Source organism: Saccostrea cucullata, unplaced genomic scaffold, assembly GCF_032062105.1.
Source record: "Saccostrea cucullata isolate Sc308-1 unplaced genomic scaffold, CSIRO_AGI_Scuc_v1 ctg1558, whole genome shotgun sequence".
Taxonomy (NCBI): domain Eukaryota; kingdom Metazoa; phylum Mollusca; class Bivalvia; order Ostreida; family Ostreidae; genus Saccostrea; species Saccostrea cuccullata.
The window spans coordinates 364,441-387,996 of record NW_026933071.1 but is presented as its reverse complement, the minus strand read 5'-3'; the positions used below and the strand labels follow the sequence as shown (position 1 = coordinate 387,996).

At 34.6% G+C, this 23,556-nt stretch overlaps 2 protein-coding genes across 3 annotated transcripts in view; one reads left to right on the top strand and one right to left on the bottom strand.

Annotated features, from left to right (window-relative positions):
• Nucleotides 1–1,742: 1,742 nt before the first annotated feature.
• On the bottom strand, nucleotides 1,743–17,393 carry LOC134237183 (uroporphyrinogen-III synthase-like). Of its 2 annotated transcripts, none has more exons than XM_062719283.1 (9): nucleotides 17,225–17,393; nucleotides 15,234–15,377; nucleotides 14,613–14,781; nucleotides 14,248–14,313; nucleotides 13,891–13,965; nucleotides 13,373–13,471; nucleotides 12,262–12,347; nucleotides 10,265–10,363; nucleotides 1,743–2,900 (listed from the first exon to the last, which is right to left on the bottom strand). In XM_062719283.1, exons 2-9 carry the CDS (start codon nucleotides 15,306–15,308, stop codon nucleotides 2,787–2,789), a joined length of 783 nt encoding a protein of 260 aa, XP_062575267.1. In that variant the 5' UTR covers nucleotides 15,309–15,377; nucleotides 17,225–17,393; the 3' UTR covers nucleotides 1,743–2,786. The 2 variants fall into 2 exon arrangements, with proteins under 2 accessions (XP_062575267.1, XP_062575268.1); XM_062719284.1 differs by having other exon boundaries at nucleotides 15,234–15,383; nucleotides 17,350–17,379.
• A 231-nt stretch (nucleotides 17,394–17,624) lies between these two features.
• The window catches only part of LOC134237182 (U5 small nuclear ribonucleoprotein 200 kDa helicase-like), a 32,481-nt gene continuing 26,549 nt past the window's right edge, over nucleotides 17,625–23,556 (top strand). The window contains exons 1-13 of the mRNA XM_062719281.1: nucleotides 17,625–17,765; nucleotides 18,014–18,177; nucleotides 18,654–18,825; nucleotides 19,000–19,189; nucleotides 19,445–19,503; nucleotides 19,739–19,840; nucleotides 20,212–20,364; nucleotides 20,612–20,711; nucleotides 21,405–21,622; nucleotides 21,970–22,090; nucleotides 22,303–22,358; nucleotides 22,562–22,699; nucleotides 23,176–23,331. Of these exons, the coding sequence (XP_062575265.1) occupies nucleotides 17,721–17,765; nucleotides 18,014–18,177; nucleotides 18,654–18,825; nucleotides 19,000–19,189; nucleotides 19,445–19,503; nucleotides 19,739–19,840; nucleotides 20,212–20,364; nucleotides 20,612–20,711; nucleotides 21,405–21,622; nucleotides 21,970–22,090; nucleotides 22,303–22,358; nucleotides 22,562–22,699; nucleotides 23,176–23,331 (1,674 nt within the window). The 5' untranslated portion in view covers nucleotides 17,625–17,720. The remainder of the gene's footprint in view (nucleotides 17,766–18,013; nucleotides 18,178–18,653; nucleotides 18,826–18,999; nucleotides 19,190–19,444; nucleotides 19,504–19,738; nucleotides 19,841–20,211; nucleotides 20,365–20,611; nucleotides 20,712–21,404; nucleotides 21,623–21,969; nucleotides 22,091–22,302; nucleotides 22,359–22,561; nucleotides 22,700–23,175; nucleotides 23,332–23,556) is intronic.

Sequence of the window (23,556 nt, the reverse complement as noted above, 5' to 3'; positions counted from 1 at the left end):
TAATAGACAGACTCTTAATTGTAAAAGTACAAGCACGCTTATACGAATCAGATCAAACATTTTTTTATGGTGCATCACTAATATCGATGACCCAGTGTCCCACTTATAGGAAAATTACTTTACATTTCCATTTTGTTCGACTATTTCAAACACTTTCTACAAAAGCGGTCATGATGCAGAGTTAGTGTGCGCCAATGATTTTTACAACCTGGAAGCACGCAACTTTTTACTAATTTTAAGTTCCTACATGTATTCAAATTATTTCCAAGCCATTTAGTTTTATTTTTATCCCCAAATTATTATTCTGTCTCTAGTTTATTTTTTTTTGTAATTTAATCGACCACAGAAGTGACACAAGAATTCAAGACCACTATAGAAAGTAAGAAACAGACATCAAATAGATGTTTATAAATCACGACATGGTATAAATCTATATATTCTTAAAGAGTATACAATTTCATGCTGCCTCGATATATCTTTTCTCTCCAACGCCAGTGTGTTCATGAACAACGTTATATCTTAAATTATTTTTAGGATCAACTATATCGTCTTTTATTTTCGAAATATCTTATCGGGCTTGGAGTGCCTAAAATAATCCCACAAGGGTCTAAAAATAAAGCAACCTTGTTTGATAAATTCTCTTTTTTCATATTTATACCGTTTTCATGTCAGTAGTGTTAGGAAGTTTTCGCTTGCTATTGTAAAAGGGTCAAATGTATTTTTTTTTTGCTGAGTGACTGGTCCTTCACTGATAGAAAAGGGAAAAGGACAATAATAATTATCTCTTTGATCTGTATACTTTGAAAAATCACGTGATACTGGTAGATCATAAAAAAAAAAAAATGATTTTCACGGATAAGCATTCACGCCAATTCTAAAACAGTTTCTACACAAATGTATTTCATTAATTTTAATAAAAAAATTATTTTCTTTTAAATTTTAATTCAAACATGATAGTTAAAATTAAGTTTTTTGAAAACTTACTCGAACATTCTCTATCAAATCAAAAAGTGTTGAACTTCTTCATCTTCACTATCAGGACTCTGATTTATTTTTATACCTTTTTTTCTGTCAATTCAACAGGTTGTACATCCCTCTGTCTTTACTTTGCCATGTTCATTCTTAAAATTTCTTGTGTGTTCTTTTGTTAATTGATACGGCTCTTGTCTTTGTTAGAAAGTATACATGTACTTCCGTATAGAAAAAGGAATACTTTGCACACAATACTAACGATGAAAAATCAAAGTACTGCTAGTACTGAAAGCTGAGGTAATTGTTGAGAGTAATCAAAGTAATACCGATAAACTCAAACATGAAACAGTTTTTAGAAATTGAATTTCCCCCTATATATGTCTCAGAACCCCCTTTTTGTTTCTGTGACTCATTAAATTTATTTAAAGGTCCTACCTTTCCACTTGAAAGGCATAATGTATCAGCTAACGTACTCAATTCATGTTCCTAGCCGCAATGTTCTGTTTGATCAAATTTACCCATGGTTCGCGGGGAAGAGGGGGGTGTATATCACTGGATCTTCAACTTGAGAAAACAGGTTGAAACTGAACTAGGACATTTTAAATGCAGGTGTACAATCTTGACCTGTTTGAAAATTGATTAAGTCATATATTTAGTGAACGTCATTATCTTTCCAGCAGGTAATATGAATATTAAGTAGGGGAAATGTGGTAGAAGCACCGTATTATTGAAAACTGTATTAAGATGTATAAAAAAAAACAATAAAAATGTTGAATTTTTTGCGTTTTATTCATAAATTAATTTCTAAAACAAAAAAGTGTACGTGGCACACAGATAACAAATTACCGGAACGAATACAAGCAACTTTATTTTTACATCAACGATTTGAGACGCATGTCCATCATAGACGTATTGTGTATAAACCAGAACAGCAGCTCAACATGCATATACCAGTGGCGGATCATGAAATATTAAGAAATTATTCTGTTCAGGTAGTAACATCAAATAGATAAAGAAATGATTAAAAAAAAAACAGGAACAGGAAATACATATACTAAGTAAAATTTTACGCTGGCAAAAATGAAAATAGTAATAAGAAAATTTTTAGGGACCAAGGATGAGGCAAATTAAGATGCCCCTTTTATTTCCTTTTGAAACAAATTTTGAAAAAAAAGACTTTTAGGATGAACAATTAACATATAAAACGAATAAATAAACACTGTTATATTCAAAAAAAAAATATGTATAATAATATTGGCACAAATTAAACTTATCAAAAACTATAATTCTTGCACAGTTTGCTGCCCTAATATCTTTAAGTTTAGCACATACATTGTAACACTTAAAATTCAAGAAACAATATGCTGCATACATAAATATGCCTCCTAAAAGATGTGTTTTTTGTTGTGCAATTACTCTGATGTGGGACTATTTCAAAGAAAATTTTAAAACCCCAAAACCCATAAAATTAAATAAACAGTTTTGACTTAGACCGTCACAAAATGAAGTGAATTGGAAATACGTACAAAACTTACAATTGAAAAAAAGCCACTTTTTCTCAAAAATCCCACCAAAACCAAGAAAAAAAATATAAAACATGATTAAAAAGTTTAAAAAAAATATGAAGGGTGATTAAAAAGAAAAACATGGCCGCAATCATGTGATTTTTGAGCACAAATGTCGATTTTCTATGTACACTTCGCCAATGTTCGTATTAAATGCATGACTATATATTAATACAATATGGCAATAGCACTAAGATTAAACCATTGAAAGACATGGCTCCATTCTTTGTCGGGGGTGGTGGGGTTTCCTCACTTCTGTAGGCACTCTATCAGACTCTGGGGGTCGGGACGACGGAGGGTGGCGTACACTGGCATATTGTGCTTCTGTAGTTCACTCTCCGTTGTTGGTCCAACTGCCAGAATCTGTGTAAAAAAAAGAGAAAATACCAATCGAACACTCTCCAAATATTGTGACGCTTTATTGTATTATTTGTAAAGTGGGTGGGGGCGGGGGTCAACAAAGAAAATAACAAATTTTCTAACAAGATTATTGTATTTTCAATAACTACATGTATTTCTAAATAAAAATTCTTTGCATAACAAAATGAGATAAAGCCAATCCTCGATATTTTGTAGTGTAGAAAGAAACCTCTACAGTGTAGTTCTTATGTTAAGTTTTTCTCACTATTGAATAATCTCGCTGTTTTGGTTTTGTGTCAAAATCTTTCAACCCTCGTTCGGCAACTTCTTTTTATTTTCGGTTATAGAAACGCAAAATTTGGCAAGATGTCTAACATTTTAGTGCACTTCGGGCGCATGCTTTCAATGAATGGACGTTTTTTTTTAAAATTTACTATCATGTAAAATATGTTCGTGAGAGATGTTTCCGGGGGCAACCGCGGTGACTTAGATTACCACTATGATCCCCTTTAATTCGCCACCTTAACTAAAGCCTTTTGTTTTCCATCAATTGTATCACTGACAGCATCCAAAACAATTCATTTTTAAAGGAAAAATTATCTTGTTTAACTTTACTGACTGGTTAATTTCACCCTTAGAAATATATTGTTCATCAAATATAGAACAGGTACATGTAACATGACGTCATCAAAATGGCGCTCACAGATGGTCAAGTTTAACAAAGTACAAAGCAATACGGATTTTCTACAACTAAACATCAAAATGACGACAATAAGATGAATATCACTAAAATAACAAAAGATAAATCTTTATCAGCAAAAAATCATCACATTCTAATCGAAACGCCGTCATAAATTCTACAAAAATCGCCAGTGTTTGTTTCTAGTGAGGGTGGCGCAACCGTAATTTCCTCTTCAGCAGAACCCGGAATCTAGTCAACAGAAATCAAAGAATGCAGTGACGTCATAGACAGGAAAACATACAGGTTATCTGATTCAGAAAGTCGTACGCGAATTGCGCCAAAATTTTGGCGCGCATTTTTGTGTTGAAAATTGTCGCACATCTATCTTGTCTTAGAGATATATACAACCATTAGCTTTAGCGGCTTACAAACACGTTAATCTCGTAAATCGTCCATCGTTGTAGCTTTGAGCAGAACGCTGCTTTGTATCAAAAGAGGCTGAACATAAGGTTTTTTCCTCAGTTCTCGTATCTACAGAATTATCTAATTCAACTATATACATAGAATTTATAGAAAACATGACTGTCGGTTATTGAAAGGTGCATTGTAATAATACACGTTTTATTTTCCTTGGATATTACCGCAATAACTTAGTAAAAGGAACGTAAGGGCTAATAATTCACTAGAATTACCAATGTAATGGCATGAAACATTTTTTAAAAACTTGATTCTGATTCATTATTACATTTGTCTTTCATTAATTAACTGTTTTAATTTCCAATGAGTAAATGACTACAAACTTAATTAAATTTAAAAAAAAAGAATTAATTTTTGTAGAGGACACATATTGAGAATAGTTGTTCATCAAGTTCATCTTTATGACCAAAGTTTATAATTGCTAAAAGAGACGCAAAAATCCTTAAAAGAACTAAAGAAATTCATTTCTCATTATCTGTCATTTAAATAAAACACAAGAGATTATTTTCATGATGATCTCAGTAAGAAGATAGCTATTTATCTAGGATTATCATAAGAAATATTTAACCGATGATATCACGGCCACGCCGCTGTAATGAAAGACTAAACACCCTAGGAGCTGTCCGTCAACCAAAATTATTTGTCCCACAATATCCACACAACGCCGAAAATCGCGCGATTTATGAAATAATCCATCTACGATGATGAATGATGCAATTGATAATATAAACCCCCCTGACAAATCTCAACAGGTGACACCAGATAGATATAAGTAAATAATGGCTAATTCTTACTGGACTGATAACACCCGGGGTTTTTTTTTTGTCTTCAAGGCCAACATGGTGCGGCAATTTTTCGTTTGGAATGTTTTTATGAAAGATTTTTTTTTCTTACGATAAGATTTAAATGAAATATGATTAATTTATAACAATTTTAGATATACATGTATATGATTTTTTAAAAAAATGGTGGACTTTAACTGTTAGATAGAGTGAAGTGACTCATAGAATGCCAGGCTTTGAAATTCGTACTTGATGAATCGGTCAGACCTGTCTCATTATAAATGCGCAGCTAAGGTTTTATAAAGTGATTAGGTATGATTAACCAAATCAATTAACAAAGAACGAGAAAATCGTATTTTGTCATGTTAAGAAATGCCTCTCTCACGACTTCCAGGAAGAAAACTACATTGGTTCCGGAAGTAAACTACATTGGTTCTGGAAGTAAACTACATGTACATTGGTTCTGGAAGTAAACTATATTGGTCAGGAAGTAAACTACATAGGTCAGAAAGTAAACTACATTGGCCAGGAAGTTAACTACATTTGTCAGGAAGTTAACTACATTGGTCAGGAAGTTAACTACACTGGTCAGGAAGTAAACTACATTGGTCAGGAAGTTAACTACATTGCTTAAGGAGGTAAACTACTGTACATTATTCCAGGAAGTTAACTACGTTGGTCAGGAAGTAATCAACATTGGTCCTGGAAATAAAGTACATGTACATTATTCAGGAAATCGACATTAGTGATCCAGGAAGTAACCTACACTGGTCCAGGAAGCAACCTTGACTTGTAGGAAGTAAACTGATTTTCAGTTTCAACGATTTCTTATAATCCGATACCTGGATTTTATAAATATAAGCGATGAATTTATCGTAATGTGATTCCACGAAAAGCGTCACTACCTAAACAAACTCACTGCTTTTATTCTATTATTGCTAGGGATGTCAAATCGGTCAATTTTTAGTACTCGGTTACTCGGACGTTTTTCCGATCGAGTACCCGGGTACTCGGTAAAAAGTGTAAATAAATATGAACAAGTAAATTGATGACTGTAAAACATTGTAAACTCTTATAGAAATAAAACCACATGCTCTGATTGGAGGTTTACCCGTAAATGTATTTCTGTTGTAACAATGATGAGCACTTGTTACGACGAAATTTAAATAACATTTTTTGACGTTCAATTTAAATATCAGATAAACAAAAGAAATAGAATTATAAGAGGTTCACAGTGTTTTTGTAAAAAAAAAAAAAAAAGTCTACTCCGTAAATGTAATGTAACTCTTTGTTGCGTTTGACGTCCAGGTATCCGTCGTCAGAGCTACGTACCGTATCAACTTGAACTTGATCAAGTTCTTTTAACAGAGCGGATTTATGAGTTTCGTACTCTTTTTCACTCCTATATTTTATAGTTTTACGGGACGGTATTTTGTAGTTTGGTGAAACGATGGAAATCGGTATTTTAAAGCCTTTGCCTTCAACCATTTGTACTGGCATGTAATCAAACACAACCAATCAACAATCGCACGTGTAATATCATTTACGACTTCTCAGAGAATTGACAAAATTACTTAATTTATTTAAACAAATTAGACCTTAAACGATGTTCAGTGAAAACAAATAATTAAAGCAAACCAAAAATAAGGGTAGAAGACAGCCGAAGGTGAGAAAAGCCAAGTAATAGGTGCTTGGTCATGATAATTACTGTATAAACACTGTCACAGGCAAGTACGGTCATTTAGAGGCGTAGGAAACCCTAATTACTGCATGTACAAGTGCAAGGAGCATTTTAAGTTATAAAACAGATTGTTTAATGCATTAATGAATAAGTTTATAAACATTCAAAAATATACATCCGAGTAACCGAGTACCGATTTTAGTATTCGATACTCGGACGTTCGATCGAGTACCCGGTTAACCGGGTACTCGTTGACATCCCTAATTATTGCTGATAAACATGTTCAAGATCTTGATCCGAAAGCTATATATGCAGACTTATTTTACGCAATATAAACTTTGCGAGTCTAAAATAAAGAATCTATAGACAGACGCAAATCACACGACTATGACTATAAGTATATTACATTTGCAGGCACGTGTAGCAACAGGGGGGTGGGGGGCACCCCCCCCTTTTCCCAACATTACTTATGCTATAGGAAATGTTCATTGAGACGCCGGTCGGTCCCCCAACTTTTTGTGATATAATGGAAATGTGTTATTGTAGGTAAAAAAAAAATCGGTACTGAAAGAAGTTCGCATTGAAAAAAGTTGCCCCCCCCCCCCAAAGAGGACTTTCGACTTTGGGCATTTTTATTCTTGTCAACATTTTAAGGTAAGTAATTTTTTTTCTCTGGCTGGGCCCCCCACTTTAAAAAACGATTCTACGTCACTGATTTGTAACATGTTTAATGCAAAATAAATACACGAATAGGAAATAAAGTGTGTTGAACTTAGATTTAAAAAAGAAATCGGAAGAATGAGGGGTCCGCTGTGTTATAAACTGGACAAAATCGTCTTTCCCTTGATTTGCATTAAGATCGCGATGTGTGGTTTTGAAATGTTCAGGAAGAAATACTAGTACATAACAGTTAGGAAACATAAATTGTTACAAATCATGAGATAAATCATTATTCCAAGGTAAAATATAGCGCTGTCGAACTGTGAAGCTTAACAAATGTTGCGATATAGCCGTCTGTGCTTTGAAGTAACTTTTTAAACAACGCTAATGACTGATATTTTCTGTTGAACAAAGTTACGTTTCCCTTCAACGTTGACGGGAAGCAGAAGCGGGCCATCTATAACACACAGAGATAACCCACGTCTAATGAAAACACTATGTTCGCGCCTTCATTACCCAGTTTTCACAGACGATACATTTGGCAGACGATCAAACTCACGCGCTGTGTACCGTCTGCCCCTGACCCGCGCGTGTGAATGGAAGAGGGTGGATCCGATAGACCGTAACAATGGGAGGGGCGGATTGTCTGCGTGGCGTGATGAAATGTGTTTTGATTAAACAACATCAGTTTGTCATCGTTTGTCTGCGTGGGGCTGTGTTTACATCAGCTGGAGAAGATTTGTCTACGATTTTTTCTGAAATATTTATAATTTAAATGTACTCTTAAATTTGTCTGGATTGATTTGATTCTAACGATAACACCAGCAAAAACTTCAAAGGGACCGAAAGTGTTTGCTTGTTCAAGAATGCTTGGTGGTAAAAGAAATTAAAGCTTGAAAGAACAAAGCTATTTCTTAAACCTTCTTTACAATAATTCTTAGTGGATCTGGGTGTCTTGTACTATATTCAAAGGAAGTTTGCGAAATGCCAATGAAGCCCGAATGACTATTAGCGTCATTGATAAAAGTAAAAGAAATGAAATGCTTTACGTTGAAATAATTAACCCTCCGTGCATAAAATAATCTTAACCCCCCCCCCCCCCAACAAAAAATTAAAAACAAACATACAAAACTTTAAATTTCTTGAAATCTTGCTTTGGGGAAAACCTAGTGCTTTTAAGGTACGTCATTTCTGACATTGATTAAATCAAGTTTTTAAAGAGGTAGACTTATTTTAGATTGAAATATCTAATGAAGCCTATCTGACACCAAATTTCACTGAGTCTATCAGATAACAACATGTATGTACTGAACTGTGGACATTTCACAGTGTGTTATGCTATATTGACTGAGTGTAAGAACAGATGTGGACACTTTCTCTGTGTGTTACATTACACAAACCTTGACTGAGTGTAATGACAGATGTGGACACTTTCTCTGTGTGTTACACTAACCTTGACTGAGTGTAATGACAGCTGTGGGCACTTTCTCTGTGTGTTACATTACACTAACCTTGACTGGGGGTAATGACAGCTAAGGACACTTTCTCTGTGTGTTACACTAACCTTGACTGAGTGTATTGACAGTTATGGACACTTTCTATATGTGTTACTTTACACTAACTTTTATTGAGTGTAATGACAGTTGTGGACACTTTCTATGTGTGTTAATTACACTAACCTTGATTAGGTGTAATGACAGCTGTGAACACTTTCTCAGAGTGTTACACAAACCTTGACTGAGTGTAATGACAGTTGTGGACACTTTCTATGTGTGTTACATTACACTAACCTTGACTGAGTGTAATGACAGCTGTGGACACTTTCTCTGTGTGTTACACTAACCTTGACTGAGTGTAATGACAGTTGTGGACACTTTCTCTGTGTGTTATATTACACTTACCTTAACTGAGTGTAATGACAGCTGTGGACACTTTCTCAGAGTGTTTACACAAACCTTGACTGAGTGTAATGACAGCTGTGGACACTTTCTCTGTGTGTTACATTACACTAACCTTGACTGAGTGTAATGACAGTTGTGGACACTTTATCTGTGTGTTACATTACACTTATCTTGACTGAGTGTAATGACAGCTGTGGACACTTTCTCTATGTGCTACACTAACCTTGACTGGGTGTAATGACAGCTGTGGACACTTTCTCAGAGTGTTACACAAACCTTGACTGAGTGTAATGACAGCTGTGGACACTTTCTCTGTGTGTTACATTACACTTACCTTGACTGAGTGTAATGACAGTTGTGGACACTTTCTCAGAGTGTTGCACTACACTTACCTTGACTGAGTGTAATGACAGCTGTGGACACTTTCTCTGTGTGTTACATTACACTTACCTTGACTGAGTGTAATGAAAGCCATAGACACTTTCTATGTGTGTTGCACTACACTAACCTTTACTGAGTGTAATGTCAGTTGTGGACACTTTCTCTGTGTGTTACATTACACTTACCTTGACTGAGTGTAATGACAGCTGTGGACACTGTCTATATGTCTTACACTAACCTTGACTGAGTGTAATGACAGTTGTGGACACTTTTTTTGTGTGTTACATTACACTTACCATGATTGAGTGTAATGACAGCTGTGGACACTTTCTCAGAGTGTTACACTACACTAACCTTGACTGAGTGTAATGACAGTTGTGGACACTTTCTATGTGTGTTACACTACACTAACCTTGACTGAGTGTAATGACAGCTGTGGACACTTTCTCTGTGTGTTACACTTACCTTGACTGAGTGTAATGACAGCTGTGGACACTTTCTCTGTGTGTTACACTTACCTTGACTGAGTGTAATGACAGCTGTGGACACTTTCTCTGTGTGTTACACTACACTAACCTTGACTGAGTGTAATGACAGCTGTGGACACTTTCTCTGTGTGTTACATTACACTTACCTTGACTGAGTGTAATGACAGTTGTGGACACTTTCTCTGTCTGTTACATTACACTTACCTTGACTGAGTGTAATGACAGCTGTGGACACTTTCTATGTGTGTTACACTAACCTTGACTGAGTGTAATGACAGATGTGGACACTTTCTATGTGTGTTACATTACACTTACCTTGACTGAGTGTAATGACAGCTGTGGACACTTTCTTATTGTGTTGATAAGTACGGGAACACCAGAGGGACTAAACATCACTATGGCATGTATAGGCACCTGTGTATACAATAAAGGAGATAAATGTAGATAACAGAGAAATATTATTGGTTATTCGGGGCAATCAAAGGTGTACAGTGATTTACCCCTGGTTTTACCCCATTACCTCCAAAGGCAAAAGCCAAGGGTATAGAATACAACCAGAGTACATCCCTGTACACCGTTGAGTGATCATCCTGGATAAGGAATTTACTTCCTAAGCAACCAAATGAATTTACATGCTGCGATGCATCGTGAATAATGTTTTCTGCTTAATGATAAAGAAACTATGCATTGTAGCATCACTTTATTTACCTCCGACTTAAGTCAGGTGTACAGAAATGTACATGTAACTTGCGTTAAAAGCTATATAGGAAATTTTGACTGTTGCTAAGTTCTATCTTTTTAGTTTTTTTTTTTTTTTTTTTTACATCATTCAGAGGGTGACAAAAGCAGGCCACATTTCTGGACAGATCAAATTCAAGTATTTCACATGAAAATATAATATAATGTATAAAGGTTAACAAAAACATTTAACTCTTCTGCTTTGAAGGAGAAAAACATCAGTGATATTCCTCAATCAAAACTTCAGATCTCCACATCTAGTAACAAGAAGCTGCTATGAATCAATAACTTACCCTTTAACACCCTGGAACCTTAAGACTGTAAATTTATCACCAGTTAATAACAACCCATAAAGAGACCAAAACAACTTCCTGTTGCTGCTGGGGGCTATTTATAGTAACAAACACCCTATATTTCTTGAGGACATGACATATTAAGTTACTAGCACGTGGTGAGACAAGGTTTAAAATATCCCCATACACGGATCAACCCAGTCCTTGACATTCAGAGCTGCTGGGTTAACGGGTCTTATCTAATGAAATATTACAGGATCCCGCCCACTAGTGAGTTAAATTCAGCCAGGATATTAAATCCTCTAAGATCTAGTGTTACTGTACAATGTTGTGATTGACATTTCTACAAATTCCTTATCTTGTCAATAATCATTTTTACAGGTTATTTTGGTACAGTGATATTAATCATAAGCCCTTAATAGGACCAGTGATGTATGATTGAGGTAAAAAAAAAAACCCGGACCACTAGGTTTGGTTTATTCACCCACTGTGAAAACGCTAGGGTGTAGTCTGTGAGCATTCTCCTCCATTACATGTACATGTATATACGAAACGAAAAATGTGGGTGTAGAATCTGGTTTTATTTAGACCAAAGTAACAATCCTGAAAATTGTGTACAATTTTGATTTATGTGTTAAAGATATGAAAAATTCTACCAGTCCCACAAAATACTTGAAGAAAAAAAATTTTATCTCCCCTCCCTCCCGGCTTCTCCCCACCTCCAAAAAAAAAATACTCACTGGTGGGGCCATCTTTAAAATAATGTCTGTTTGACCTCTTCCCACTTGGGAAAAAAATGGGTAATATTGGGTTAGAAATTTTTTCCTAGAAAATTTTCAACATACATACATGTACATGGCGGGATGAAAAAATTCAGGAATACAGAGATTAAAATTATTGTTTCCCAGGGGTTAAAAAAGTTTTCAGCCAGTTGAAAGAGGTCAAACAAACAATTTTTTTAAAGATGGCCTGGAGGGGTAATTTTTTGTGATATTGCTCTGAAACTCCAGTACTTGGTTAACTGTACAAAGGGGGCTAACCCCAACTGTTTTCATATCGTGAAAAAATCTGTGGATTATCTATACTGTGCTTCATATTACATCTACTACACTGCCAAACATATAACTTATCTTCTTTTGGGTTACTTAGAATCTTTGTAGAAGTATATATCATGAGATATTGTATACGGGTATATGGCTATATTGTGCTAATTCATTTATCTTTTTTTTTTTTGAATTTAAGCTAATTTACTATTAAACATGATAGATATACATGTATTACCTTGCTCTGGGTGATCCTAAACAGTTCATCATATATATCTTCTTTGGCTATTGTTTCATAAACTTTTATTTCTTCCAAACGGAAAACTGAAAATAGATAAAACAGTACATAAACTTTTTGTAGATAGAAGAATGAAGCAAAGTAACACATTGCTACCAGTATATGAAACCACTTGGAGATTGTTTGAAATACTGGAATGATGAATTGCTACTAATATGCAGTGTTCATTAAACAAGCAAACAAGGTTTGCAAAAATCATTCACACACTTATAAAGTGAAGCTATAAATGAACCTCCACAAGGACTTAGGCCATCATATAAAAAATTCTGTTTGTATGCCGACCAACATTTTTCAAGGTGGGTAGTTAGGTACCGTAGGTTTTTTTTTGCCATCTGACAAATTGATTTCTTATTACAAAAAACCTGCAGACTTTGATGTTTTCATTATGCAATGTAGAAGACAGATGTAATGTTTATTGCTACAAAAACGTTCATTAAAAAGAAAGCTTCTTTGTGAAATTATCAATCTTTAAAATGAAACATTATGTCTATTTCCATGGAATTTTTAAAAAAAATTATAAATTCAAATTAATGAAAAAAATAATTGGGAAGGGGCATTTTTGATGGGTCAGTCGGAGTACATCAAACAAATCATTTTTTTAATTGTTGGCCTTACACCTAAGTGGTCAGGGTAGAAGCTCCAGTTGTAGAGAAAAGGAAAGAATATTTAAAACCAAGAACTCAGTACTTTAAGAAAGCTATCTTCTGGAAAAGTGACCTTGAACTTGCCCACACAATCTTGGTGACCTTGTATCAAGGTCATATCACACCCTCTGGTCAAATTATTAACGATAAAGTATGTATTGGATACATACTTTTACAATGACTGTGAGTTTCTCATATTATGTCTTTATACAGATTAAGATAACGTACGTAATGGATACATACTTTTACACTGGCTGTGGGTTGTTAGAGTTTCTCGTATTATGTCTTTATACAGATTAAGATAACGTACGTAATGGATACATACTTTTACACTGGCTGTGAGCTGTCAGAGTTTCTCGTATTACATCTTTATACAGATGAAGATAACGTACGTAATGGATACATACTTTTACACTGGCTGTGAGCTGTCAGCGTTTCTCGTATTACATCTCTACACAGATTACCGCAGGGAAACAGCACCTCTCGGTTCTCAGCACACTTATTTTCTGTAAACAGAGGAAATATAATTTTTAAAACCTGGGCTATCATACTATTTTTCGGGAATGGGGCTCGGGCCATAGATATTTGTAAAATCAATGACTCTAAGGGAAATCAATGACTCTAAGGGAAATCAAAACACATATAACAGAGAAATGATTTCTTTTGTAGCTGAATGGGAATGGTCCCAGTTATAAAGAATCTGGAGTCCTGTTAATACTCAACACCTTATAAAGTAATTTGATTTTGTCTTAAATGTTGTGATGAATAATATTAATCAAGTTGCTTAGAGTCAATCAATTTCAAACAATTATATTTTAGATATCCTTATCCTTTACCTTCAAGTTGATTATTATTAACTACTATAAGCTATATTCATGGAAGTCCATAAACAACAAAGGGAAAGCAATACAGAGAGCATGCCTACCTTGAACAATAAACTGTGACAAGAGTTCTGCATTGCCAGAACATTCCCCTGATGGATCAAAACCCAGTTTCTTGGCTGAAAAATAAATAAACAACTTGCACTTTCACCAAATAAAATTTTTCCTTAGTATTGAAGATGGTTTATTTATTTATCTAATAAAAGAAATTAAAATTATAAGCAAGAAATCATAATGCAAGAACATTCTTTTAGTGTAACAGTAACTGCAGTGTTACAACTGAACAAATCAAACACACCCAGCAAATAATGATATGAAAAATATTTGGTGTAAAAATGTAAAAATTTCAACTAATTACATTATTTTGTCATGAAAATACTCTCTTTCTAGGGTTATGTTACCTGCTTGGGCAGTAGCCTTTCCCACTGTATAACATTTCACTTTCTTAATGAAGCTCATTGGGATGTCTAGAAGAAAACAAACTTCATTATTATTTTGAAATACTCCTATTATATAGTGTATATTATTCATATAATACAGTATAATATGTTATTACATGTATGAAATTTAAATAAAAAATAAAAAACTTTATGAAATATACTTTCATGAAAATTTGTTTTATAAACCAAGAACACTTTAGAAAATTTAAAGGGGAAAAAGGTGTCTGACATTTCTTAAGTAACTATACATAATGATATATAAACATACACAAGAATGAAATGTTGTGAGCAGACTGTCTTGCATAATAGCTTGGTTGTTTTCTTACCCACTGAACTAAGGACCATCTGCGTCGCCTGCACGGCCCGGGGACTAGTGAACACGATGGCCAGATATTTGTCCAGTTTCTTCAGTAGCTGACCATACTGGACAAGGTTAATGAAGTTGAAATCTAGGATGGGGATGCAGTGACCCTTGAAGCCATGTTTTTCCAATAACTGAAAAGAAAAAGAACAATCAGGTTTTAAGTTTAAAATTCTATAGCTTGAATGTATTAATAATTATATAGAGTTCAACCACTGAAATGATCATTTCATAGGAGTACATGGGTAATCCTATTTATAATCTCCAGGCTTGTTCAGTTCTTTGTAATAACAGAACACAAATTAATGTAAACTGTTTTAAAATTCGAAAGAAAGTAGTTAATATAATTAAAATTGTATTGATTAATGAATAAAGTTTAATAAAAATATCTTAAACAATTCTTTGAATCTGAGCTAAAAACAAAATGAGAATGACAAAAAGTTCCAAGATGGACATGACAAACACACTATTATAGTGTCACTTCAATTCACTCTAACCATGTACTGGTACTTAATGGGTTATAACCTAAAAATAAGTAACACTGAGTGATGGAAAAATGTGTTAAAATTTAACCATGATATCTGACCTTTAAGTAAGGGTCACTGTTATCTGTTGTTCCAGATTTGAAGAGGACGATCAAGTTAGAATCCTGGATTTCCATAAAGGTGACTAGAGATACTACATGTAGGACGATATCCAAGAACAGATTACATTTTCATGGGCTGACAATCTCAGACTGAAATAAAAAATAACTAGAACTGTCCAAACGGGACAAAATACCCCCGCTGGGTTTTTCAGAAGTAAGTTCTTCCATAATAAAGATATGTATCAAACACGAATTATGAAATTTTTATTCCAGTGACCTTGAACTTCCCCAAATGACCTTGGGTTAAGGTCATGACACACCCTTGGGTCATTGGCAATCTTTGAGTGAAATGAGAACCTACCAAATTTTTCCATAAGAAAAATATAGACCGGACATGAATTATGAAATTTTTCTTCCAGTGACCTTGAACTTCCCCAAATGACCTTGGGTCGAGGTCATGACATACCCTTGGGTCATGGGCAATCTTTGTGTGAAATGAGAATCTACCAAGTTTATCGATAAGAAAGATATGGACCGGACACCAATTATGAAATTTTTCTTCCAGTGACCTTGAACTTCTCCAAATGACCTTGGGTCAAGGTCATGACACTCCCTTGGGTCATGGGCAATCTTTGTGTGAAATGAGAACCTACCAAGTTTATCCATAAGAAAGATATGGACCGGACAAAATTATGAAATTTTTCTTCCAGTGACCTTGAACTTCCCTAAATGACCTTGGATCAAGGTCACAACACACCCTTGGGTCATGGGCAATCTTTGTGTGAAATGAAAACCTACCAAGTTTATCCATAAGAAAGATATGGACCGGACAAGAATTTTGTAATTTTTCTTCCTGTGACCTTGAACTTTCCCAAATGACCTTGGGTCAAGGTCATGACACATCCTTGGGTTATGGGCAATCTTTGTGTGAAATGAGAACCTACCAAATTTATCCATAAAAGATATGTATCAAACATGATTTATGAAATGTTTCTTCAAGTGACCTTGAACTTCCCCAAATGACCTTGGGTCAAGGTCATGACACACCCTTGGGTCATGGGCAATCTTAGTGTGGAGTAGTAGATTCTAATGTCCCTCTGTAAGAAAGATATGGACCGGACACGATTGCACAGACAGACGGACAGCTGGACGGACGGACAGCTAGACGGACGGACGGACAGACGGACAAGGTGATTCCTATATACCCCCCCAAACTTCGTTTGCGGGGGGTATAATAATTTATAAATTTCATAGTGAGCTCAGTGAGCGGCACAAAGCACCGCTTGTCACTGCGAGCTTTATAAGCAATGCCTGGGTGAAGAGAAAACACAGACTTTGCATATTGATTCTGATGACTTTTTTTCTGCAGTTACTCTGTTCCCAGAATGCATCGCTTGCTAAATTTAAAGTTACGTTCTCAAAAGAACAAAATCAAAAGTTTAATTAACAAATGTTTTTTAACTAACCTTGATTTGAATTATGATATATTGCAGATAAATAATAAATGAAGCTTTTTTTTATCAAAATCAGTACTATTCTGGCTTTGTTTGGTAATGCAACTTACATACAACGTAATGTGATGTCCGAGAGTATAGACGAACAAATGTCAAGGAAAGTTTGATAAGCCCAATGTACATTAAAACTGAATAAGTGCCTGCGCTTGCCCTAATGGTCACATCATCAACATATTAACATTAACTTAATTATTTGCTCTAGTATTTTTTAAAATAAAAAAAAAATTGCAGAATATGACAAAGTTATATACATTGTATAATACATCCATTAAAAATAGATCTATGTCACAATAAACAGTATAAAGGTCACTGATATCACCAAGATTTATTTCTAACGGATCCATAACAGCTGGCACTAATTTATCTATCAGTCTAAGCGTTTACGATAACATATGTGTATTACAAAATTCATATTTCGGTGTAAATAATCAGTTGTTATCCAACTTCAAAATAAACCCTGAAAAGAGTTGATAAAACTTACCAGCAAAAAAAAATCATTTGTAGAAATGATATGTATTTGTAAAGAACAGGAAATACGTGACGTAAATCTTCCAACCTTGTTTATAACCTTTGTTTACTTTTAGTTTTACTTCCCTTTTTACCTATTTGCACTGACATCTGACCTGAACGATTGACCGACCTGAACGTCTGTTGACGTCCTCATGTCGGAGCTTGAACCCGATATAAAAATATAACACATGTTTAGCGTTTAATTTATGCATATTTTATCATATAAATAAATTGTCCCATTCATCATAATCTAAATAGACAGAGTAATCTGAGAAAAAAAAAACACATTTTGAATCTTAAAAATGAAATGAGAATAAAAACCATCGGGTTCGGCTTGAGAAACAAAAAGCGGAAATGGAAAGCGACATCTAGTGGGAGCGACATTTGTACGTTTTGTGTGAAAACCATGCTTTGATTTATTTTCATTGTGAATTTTACGTAAAGGAACAACAACTAAGCAAACATGGCTGGTGCAGCGGCCAGAGCACTTCAGTATGAGTACAAAGCGGTAAGCGTCAGTCGAAGATAACGTTATGTCTTAAAAATTTGGTAAAACTTTCCGGTTTTCTTTTCAAATGATTCTACGTTTTGCATTCGTTGTGTCATTCTTCTTCTAAATGATGGAGAGCTTTTAAAGTTTTTTTTCTTGCAACGCTTGGAGATGTAAAATATGTTTATCATGTAAAAAAAAAATGTTTATCTTGTATAATTTTAGTGTCTTGAAATTCAAGACAAAATATTTTTTTTTAATTTCAGAACTCCAATCTTGTGTTGCAAGCTGATCGCTCTCTGATAGAAAAGCGTGGTAGAGATGAACCTACAGGAGAAGTTACTTCTCTTGTCGGGAAGACAATTGGAACTAGAATGGGGGACAAAGCCATGAGATCTAAGCCCCCACAGATGGAGGAGCGCAAAAACAAGTAGGACACAGCATACTGCCATATACTGCCATACTGGTCTAACAGTCCTCTGTGAAAGTCGCTATATGTACTATGTTGAATTTATTGCATGTAAATAATGAATTTTGACTAAAGTAAAATAATATGGATCCTCGGAACTTTGCACTAACTAATTTCTATCGCAAACTGTAGTGTCCAGTTAAATGGCTGGATGTTAGAAAGGCCAAAGCGCTGTAAATGAAGTCTTTTAAAAAAAGTTACTGTAGAAGCACAAATTTTCGTTGGCATAAAATTTCGTTGTTTTGTCATCAAAAATAGTTTCGTGGACATTTAATTTCGTTGTTTTGAAAGTAACCCTATTCAATATATAGTTAAATAAATTTTCGTGTGGGATTTAATTTCGTTGAATATAGTTATCAACGAAATAAACGAAATTTATTCCCCCACGAATATTTGTGCTTTTACAGTATTAAGTTAATTATTGAATTTTATTTTAGGAGAACAAAGCGTGATGAAGCACAGCGTGACATGATGAAAATGAAAGGAACCACTTTACTGTCTGATGGGATAGATGATTTTGTAGGAATCTTATACCGACCTAAAACCCAGGAAACAAGACAGACGTATGAGGTTATTCTGAGCTTTATTCAGGCCGCTCTAGGTGATCAGGTGAGTGTGGAGGACAGAATGTAGTACATCTAAGACAATTAATTTGAAATTGTTTTTATCACAGTTATACCAAGATACATATACTCTTCATATTTTTTTGCTTTGAATGTTAATTTTGGGAAAAGAGGCCAATAACTGTAAAAGACCAAAAATATGGACAAATATTTTTTTTAGCCACGTGATGTTTTGTGCGGTGCTGCAGATGAGGTCCTTCAGGTCTTAAAGAATGACAGATTGAAGGACAAGGAGAGAAAGAGAGAAGTAGAGGAATTACTGGGAGGTGTGGCTGAAGAAAGGTTTGCTGTACTTGTCAACCTTGGCAAGAAAATCACAGACTGGGGACAAGAAGAGAAGATGCAGACAGGTGGGTGTTAGATTTCCCAGGGATTGGTTTTATGATTTATATATTTGCATTTAACACTTAGGCATTTGTAAAGACTGCAATGCAAAATGACATTCCTAATGATGTCTCAATGTCCAAAAAGAGTACAAGCTATAGTGATAGTTTACTTTTTCCCATGCAAATGTCAGAACTACAGAAAAAGAATATTGAGATGAGAAGGAATTCATAAGGCTAGGCTTTGCTCATTGAGATAAATAATTTTGTAATTTATTTCAGATGACAACATTGATGAGACTTATGGTGTAAATGTACAGTTTGAAGAGTCAGAGGACGAGGTAAGGAAAATGAATTACAAACAACCATGTATATAAATGCCAGTCACACAAACTACAGAGTGTCACAAAAGTTTATAGAATTAAAAACATTTCTTTCATTCTGTGAAGATTTTTAATTTGAATTAAGGTAGATTTCATGTTTTTACAAATATTAAGTTATTAACTAAGAAAAATTTCACAAGAATGGAAAAGTCAGTGAAAATCCAATAAAATAGATTAATGATGATATTTACAGGATGAGGGCGATGTTTACGGAGAAATTAAGGAAGATGGAGAGGAGGAAGAAGATGAAGAAGAAGGAGTGGAGGCCGATGTTAACGACACACTACACACGAATGTAAGCACACTGTAGTATGTTTGTACACTTAGGCACAAAATGACAAATTAGTGTGTATACTGACAGCACTTATTTAACATGTATACACGTAAGCAGCAAAATTCTGAAGTATGTTCACTTACCTTGCTCAATATTAAGAAACTACACTATCAGCACAAAAATATATACAGTATATGTGCTAGCAGCACTTGATGAAAAAAAAATGAACATGTAGTCATTACGTGCACAAAATATTAAGAACATATACAATGTGCAGATACAAGGTCTCTAGTGACACACAATAGAAGATGTTAAAATATACATTTAGCACAAAATTCAAAGTACTTTATGCTGTGAAGTTTAGATATATGTATATAATTTCTTGTTTGCAGTTGACTGGAGAGGATGGGGGTAACAAATCGGATTCTGGACTCCATCCTCGTAATATTGATGCCTTCTGGCTTCAGAGGAAACTGAGTAAGCATTACCCTGATGACCCAACAATGGCTCAGACAAAAGCTAGGGAGGTGCTACAGATCTTAAAGGTTGGTACCATTATAATGACAAGGAATTCTGGCTCAGTATCATTTCATTGAAATTGAATTTTAAAAATCTTTTTTAAAAAATTCAAGAAATCTTAATAATGCAGTATTTTTAGAAATATGACTTCATCTACCAGTGAGATTTCATTAACTAAATGATTTAAATTATCCTGTTTTTCTTTCACATTCACGACTGATATCTTTATACTGAGTTACTTTAAAAGAATCTTGTTTCTGACTGTCGTTACAGACTGCGGGAGACGATCGGGAGGCAGAGAACCAGCTGGTCATGTTGCTGGGTTTCGACATGTTTGATTTCATCAAAGTCCTCAGACAACACAGACAAATGAGTAAGCCAAAAAATTATTATCATTCATACACACCATTACATTTGTATCTGAATAATTTTCTGTCATAACTGTTTCATGTTTGATAGGATATTGTTCTGTTTTCCTTTCATCACTTTAGTCCTGTCCCTGTATCATGCTATCACATTTGTCATTCTGAATTCAAAGCTACTGTTATTAGTTACCTTATTCTAGTCTTAAGTAGTAAAAGGTTGTTATTCTTGTTGCTTTTATTGTTAATACCTGTGTCTTCTGTAAAAATCTGTTTTCCTTTATTTGGTATTTAAGGACATATGATACAAACAAACTTTTGTCAAAAAATACGGAAATAACAACTTGAGTTATGTTTAAATGAGTAAAATAAATAATTTTCACCGCATAGTTTTTAATCTTTTATTCAAATTTTCACAAAAATGGGATTTGAAGTGAAAAATATTTGTATAGAATAATAAGGCTGGTTTCAGAAGAGTAGAATTTTGAATATCAAAGAAGGTTTACAATTTCTTAATATTCTAGAAGTTTATTATTTGCATCATTTGCAATGAAATGAAGTCAAAAATATATACCAATCCAGGCATCCATTTTTCGTTTGTATCATCTGTCCTTAACACAGTTTTGTGACTCAATTTTAGTCCTGTACTATAGTTTTGTGACTTTATTTTAGTCCTGTACTCTAGTTTTGTGAATTTATTTTAGTCCTGTACTGTACCTTGCTGGCCCAGGCTCAGACAGATGAAGAGAAGAGGAGTATCGAGGAGAAGATGTCGTCAGACACGGAATTGTCGGGGTACCTCCGGGCGCTGGGGGCCACAGACAAAGAGGACCTGGTGTCTGAGGAGAGGGCCAGGAGACAGCAGGCCAGACAGACAAGGGTCGCGGCAGACATCGAGGCCATGGACGTGGACCAGAGCCAGGTATAGACCAGGGGGATGGGACTGAGGAGAACTGGGAGTTTTTATAGGAGGGTTTATATTGGAGATTACTTTTAAGACTGTTCAACTTATAGTTTGAATGTTGGATCTTAGATAACTTTAAAAAGAGATTCAAACAGCTTCAGAAAATATTAAGGACAAACTTGGAGAGAAAATTAAAATTGTCATCTAGTAAATGAATTTCTGAGTTCACATATTTGTCTTTTAAAAATTTCTAAATTCTTAGATCTTGCCTGATGTTTAATGCTTTTAAAATAGAATCTCACTGAATTTAAAGTGATTGATGTTTTGCATAAATTCTAACAACCCACTTATCCAAAATTTTTCAGCAAAAGCTCGGAACAGTACATCTCCTTGACCTTGAAGACTTGACCTTCAGTCAGGGCAGTCGTCTGATGGCCAACAAAAGATGTCAGCTCCCTGATGGGTCGTACAGAAAACAGAGAAAAGGTTTTAACACTTTTACTGATATACTAAGGAAGTTAATGATATCAGCGTTAAATTGCCAGAAGTAAAGCATATGAGAAGCTCACATAAAACATTATGGGTCATACAATTGAAGTGTAGGATTAATATAATATACTTTTAACTGAAATGTATTAAGTCTGTACATAGTATATAAGCAACCCTTTTGAATTTTAAGGTTTTACTTTCATTTTCAGGATATGAAGAAGTGCATGTTCCAGAACTGAAACCAAAGACTTTTGAAACAGATGAGGTTTGTGTATTATTTGCATGGTATTTGCAAATGTTGAGGACTGTTCATGTAAAGAATTAGAAGCATCAAATGTCAAGTTGTTACAATGTATATAACAAGTAATCATCTTTCAGTGTTACTGTTTTATTTTATTGCAAATAAATTTTAATTTAAATCATATGTAATTGTACACATTAAATGAGACATTGAATTTTTGTTACCAGACCTTGCTGCCAATAGACAGACTGCCAAAGTATGCTCAGCCGGCGTTTGAGGGATTTAAATGTCTGAATCGTATCCAGAGTCGACTGTGGAAGTCTTGTATGGAGTCCGATCAGAACCTCCTCCTGTGTGCCCCCACGGTGAGCCCCAGAATTAAATCTCATTTTGTATGCCCCACTGTGAGCCTCAAAATTAAGCATCTTTCTGTGTGCCGCCATCTGTGAGCCTCTGAATTTAAGTCTTCTTCTGTTTTACCCCAGAATTTAATCTCTTTTATCTTGTCTTGTGTATCCCTGCAGATAGCTAATTAATATATTCTCAAAGTTCTCCAAAGGTGGGCATCATAATAAATCTGCTTTTTTCCCCATCTAAGAGCTTTAAAATGAAAGCCTCTTTGTCTCTTTGATTTAGGAAAAAGAAGTAAATTTCATTTAGACTAGTGTGAAAGTAAATTTAGTCTTTTATCCTGTCACAGAGACATCATGCATTTACTTGAAAATTAATAATAGCAATTTATCATGTAATGATTTACATACAGTAGTTACCGGTATTTGAACTCGTGCAAGGCTGTTCTGGGATAGGTACATGATTGAGTCCTGTACTGTCTTTTTCACAGGGAGCTGGGAAAACTAACGTAGCCCTGCTGTGTATGTTGAGAGAGATTGGGAAACACATCAATGCTGATGGAACGATTAACACAGATGAATTCAAAATTATTTACATTGCCCCTATGAGGTCCCTGGTACAGGAAATGGTCGGAAGCTTTGGAGAGGTAAATAACTTGTGGCGAATCATATTATTTTTTGGTTTATTGAGATTTTGATGCTCTTATCTGGTATTTAAAGTGCTTAAAGTACTAGTACATATATTTACTTCTAAGACATTGTTGAAGGAGAGATATACTCAGATAGCTTGAATCTATTGTTTATGTTTAATGTTTTCAAACAAAATATTAATTTCTGGCATCTTTTTAATTAAGTTTTCATTGGGCTCTGAA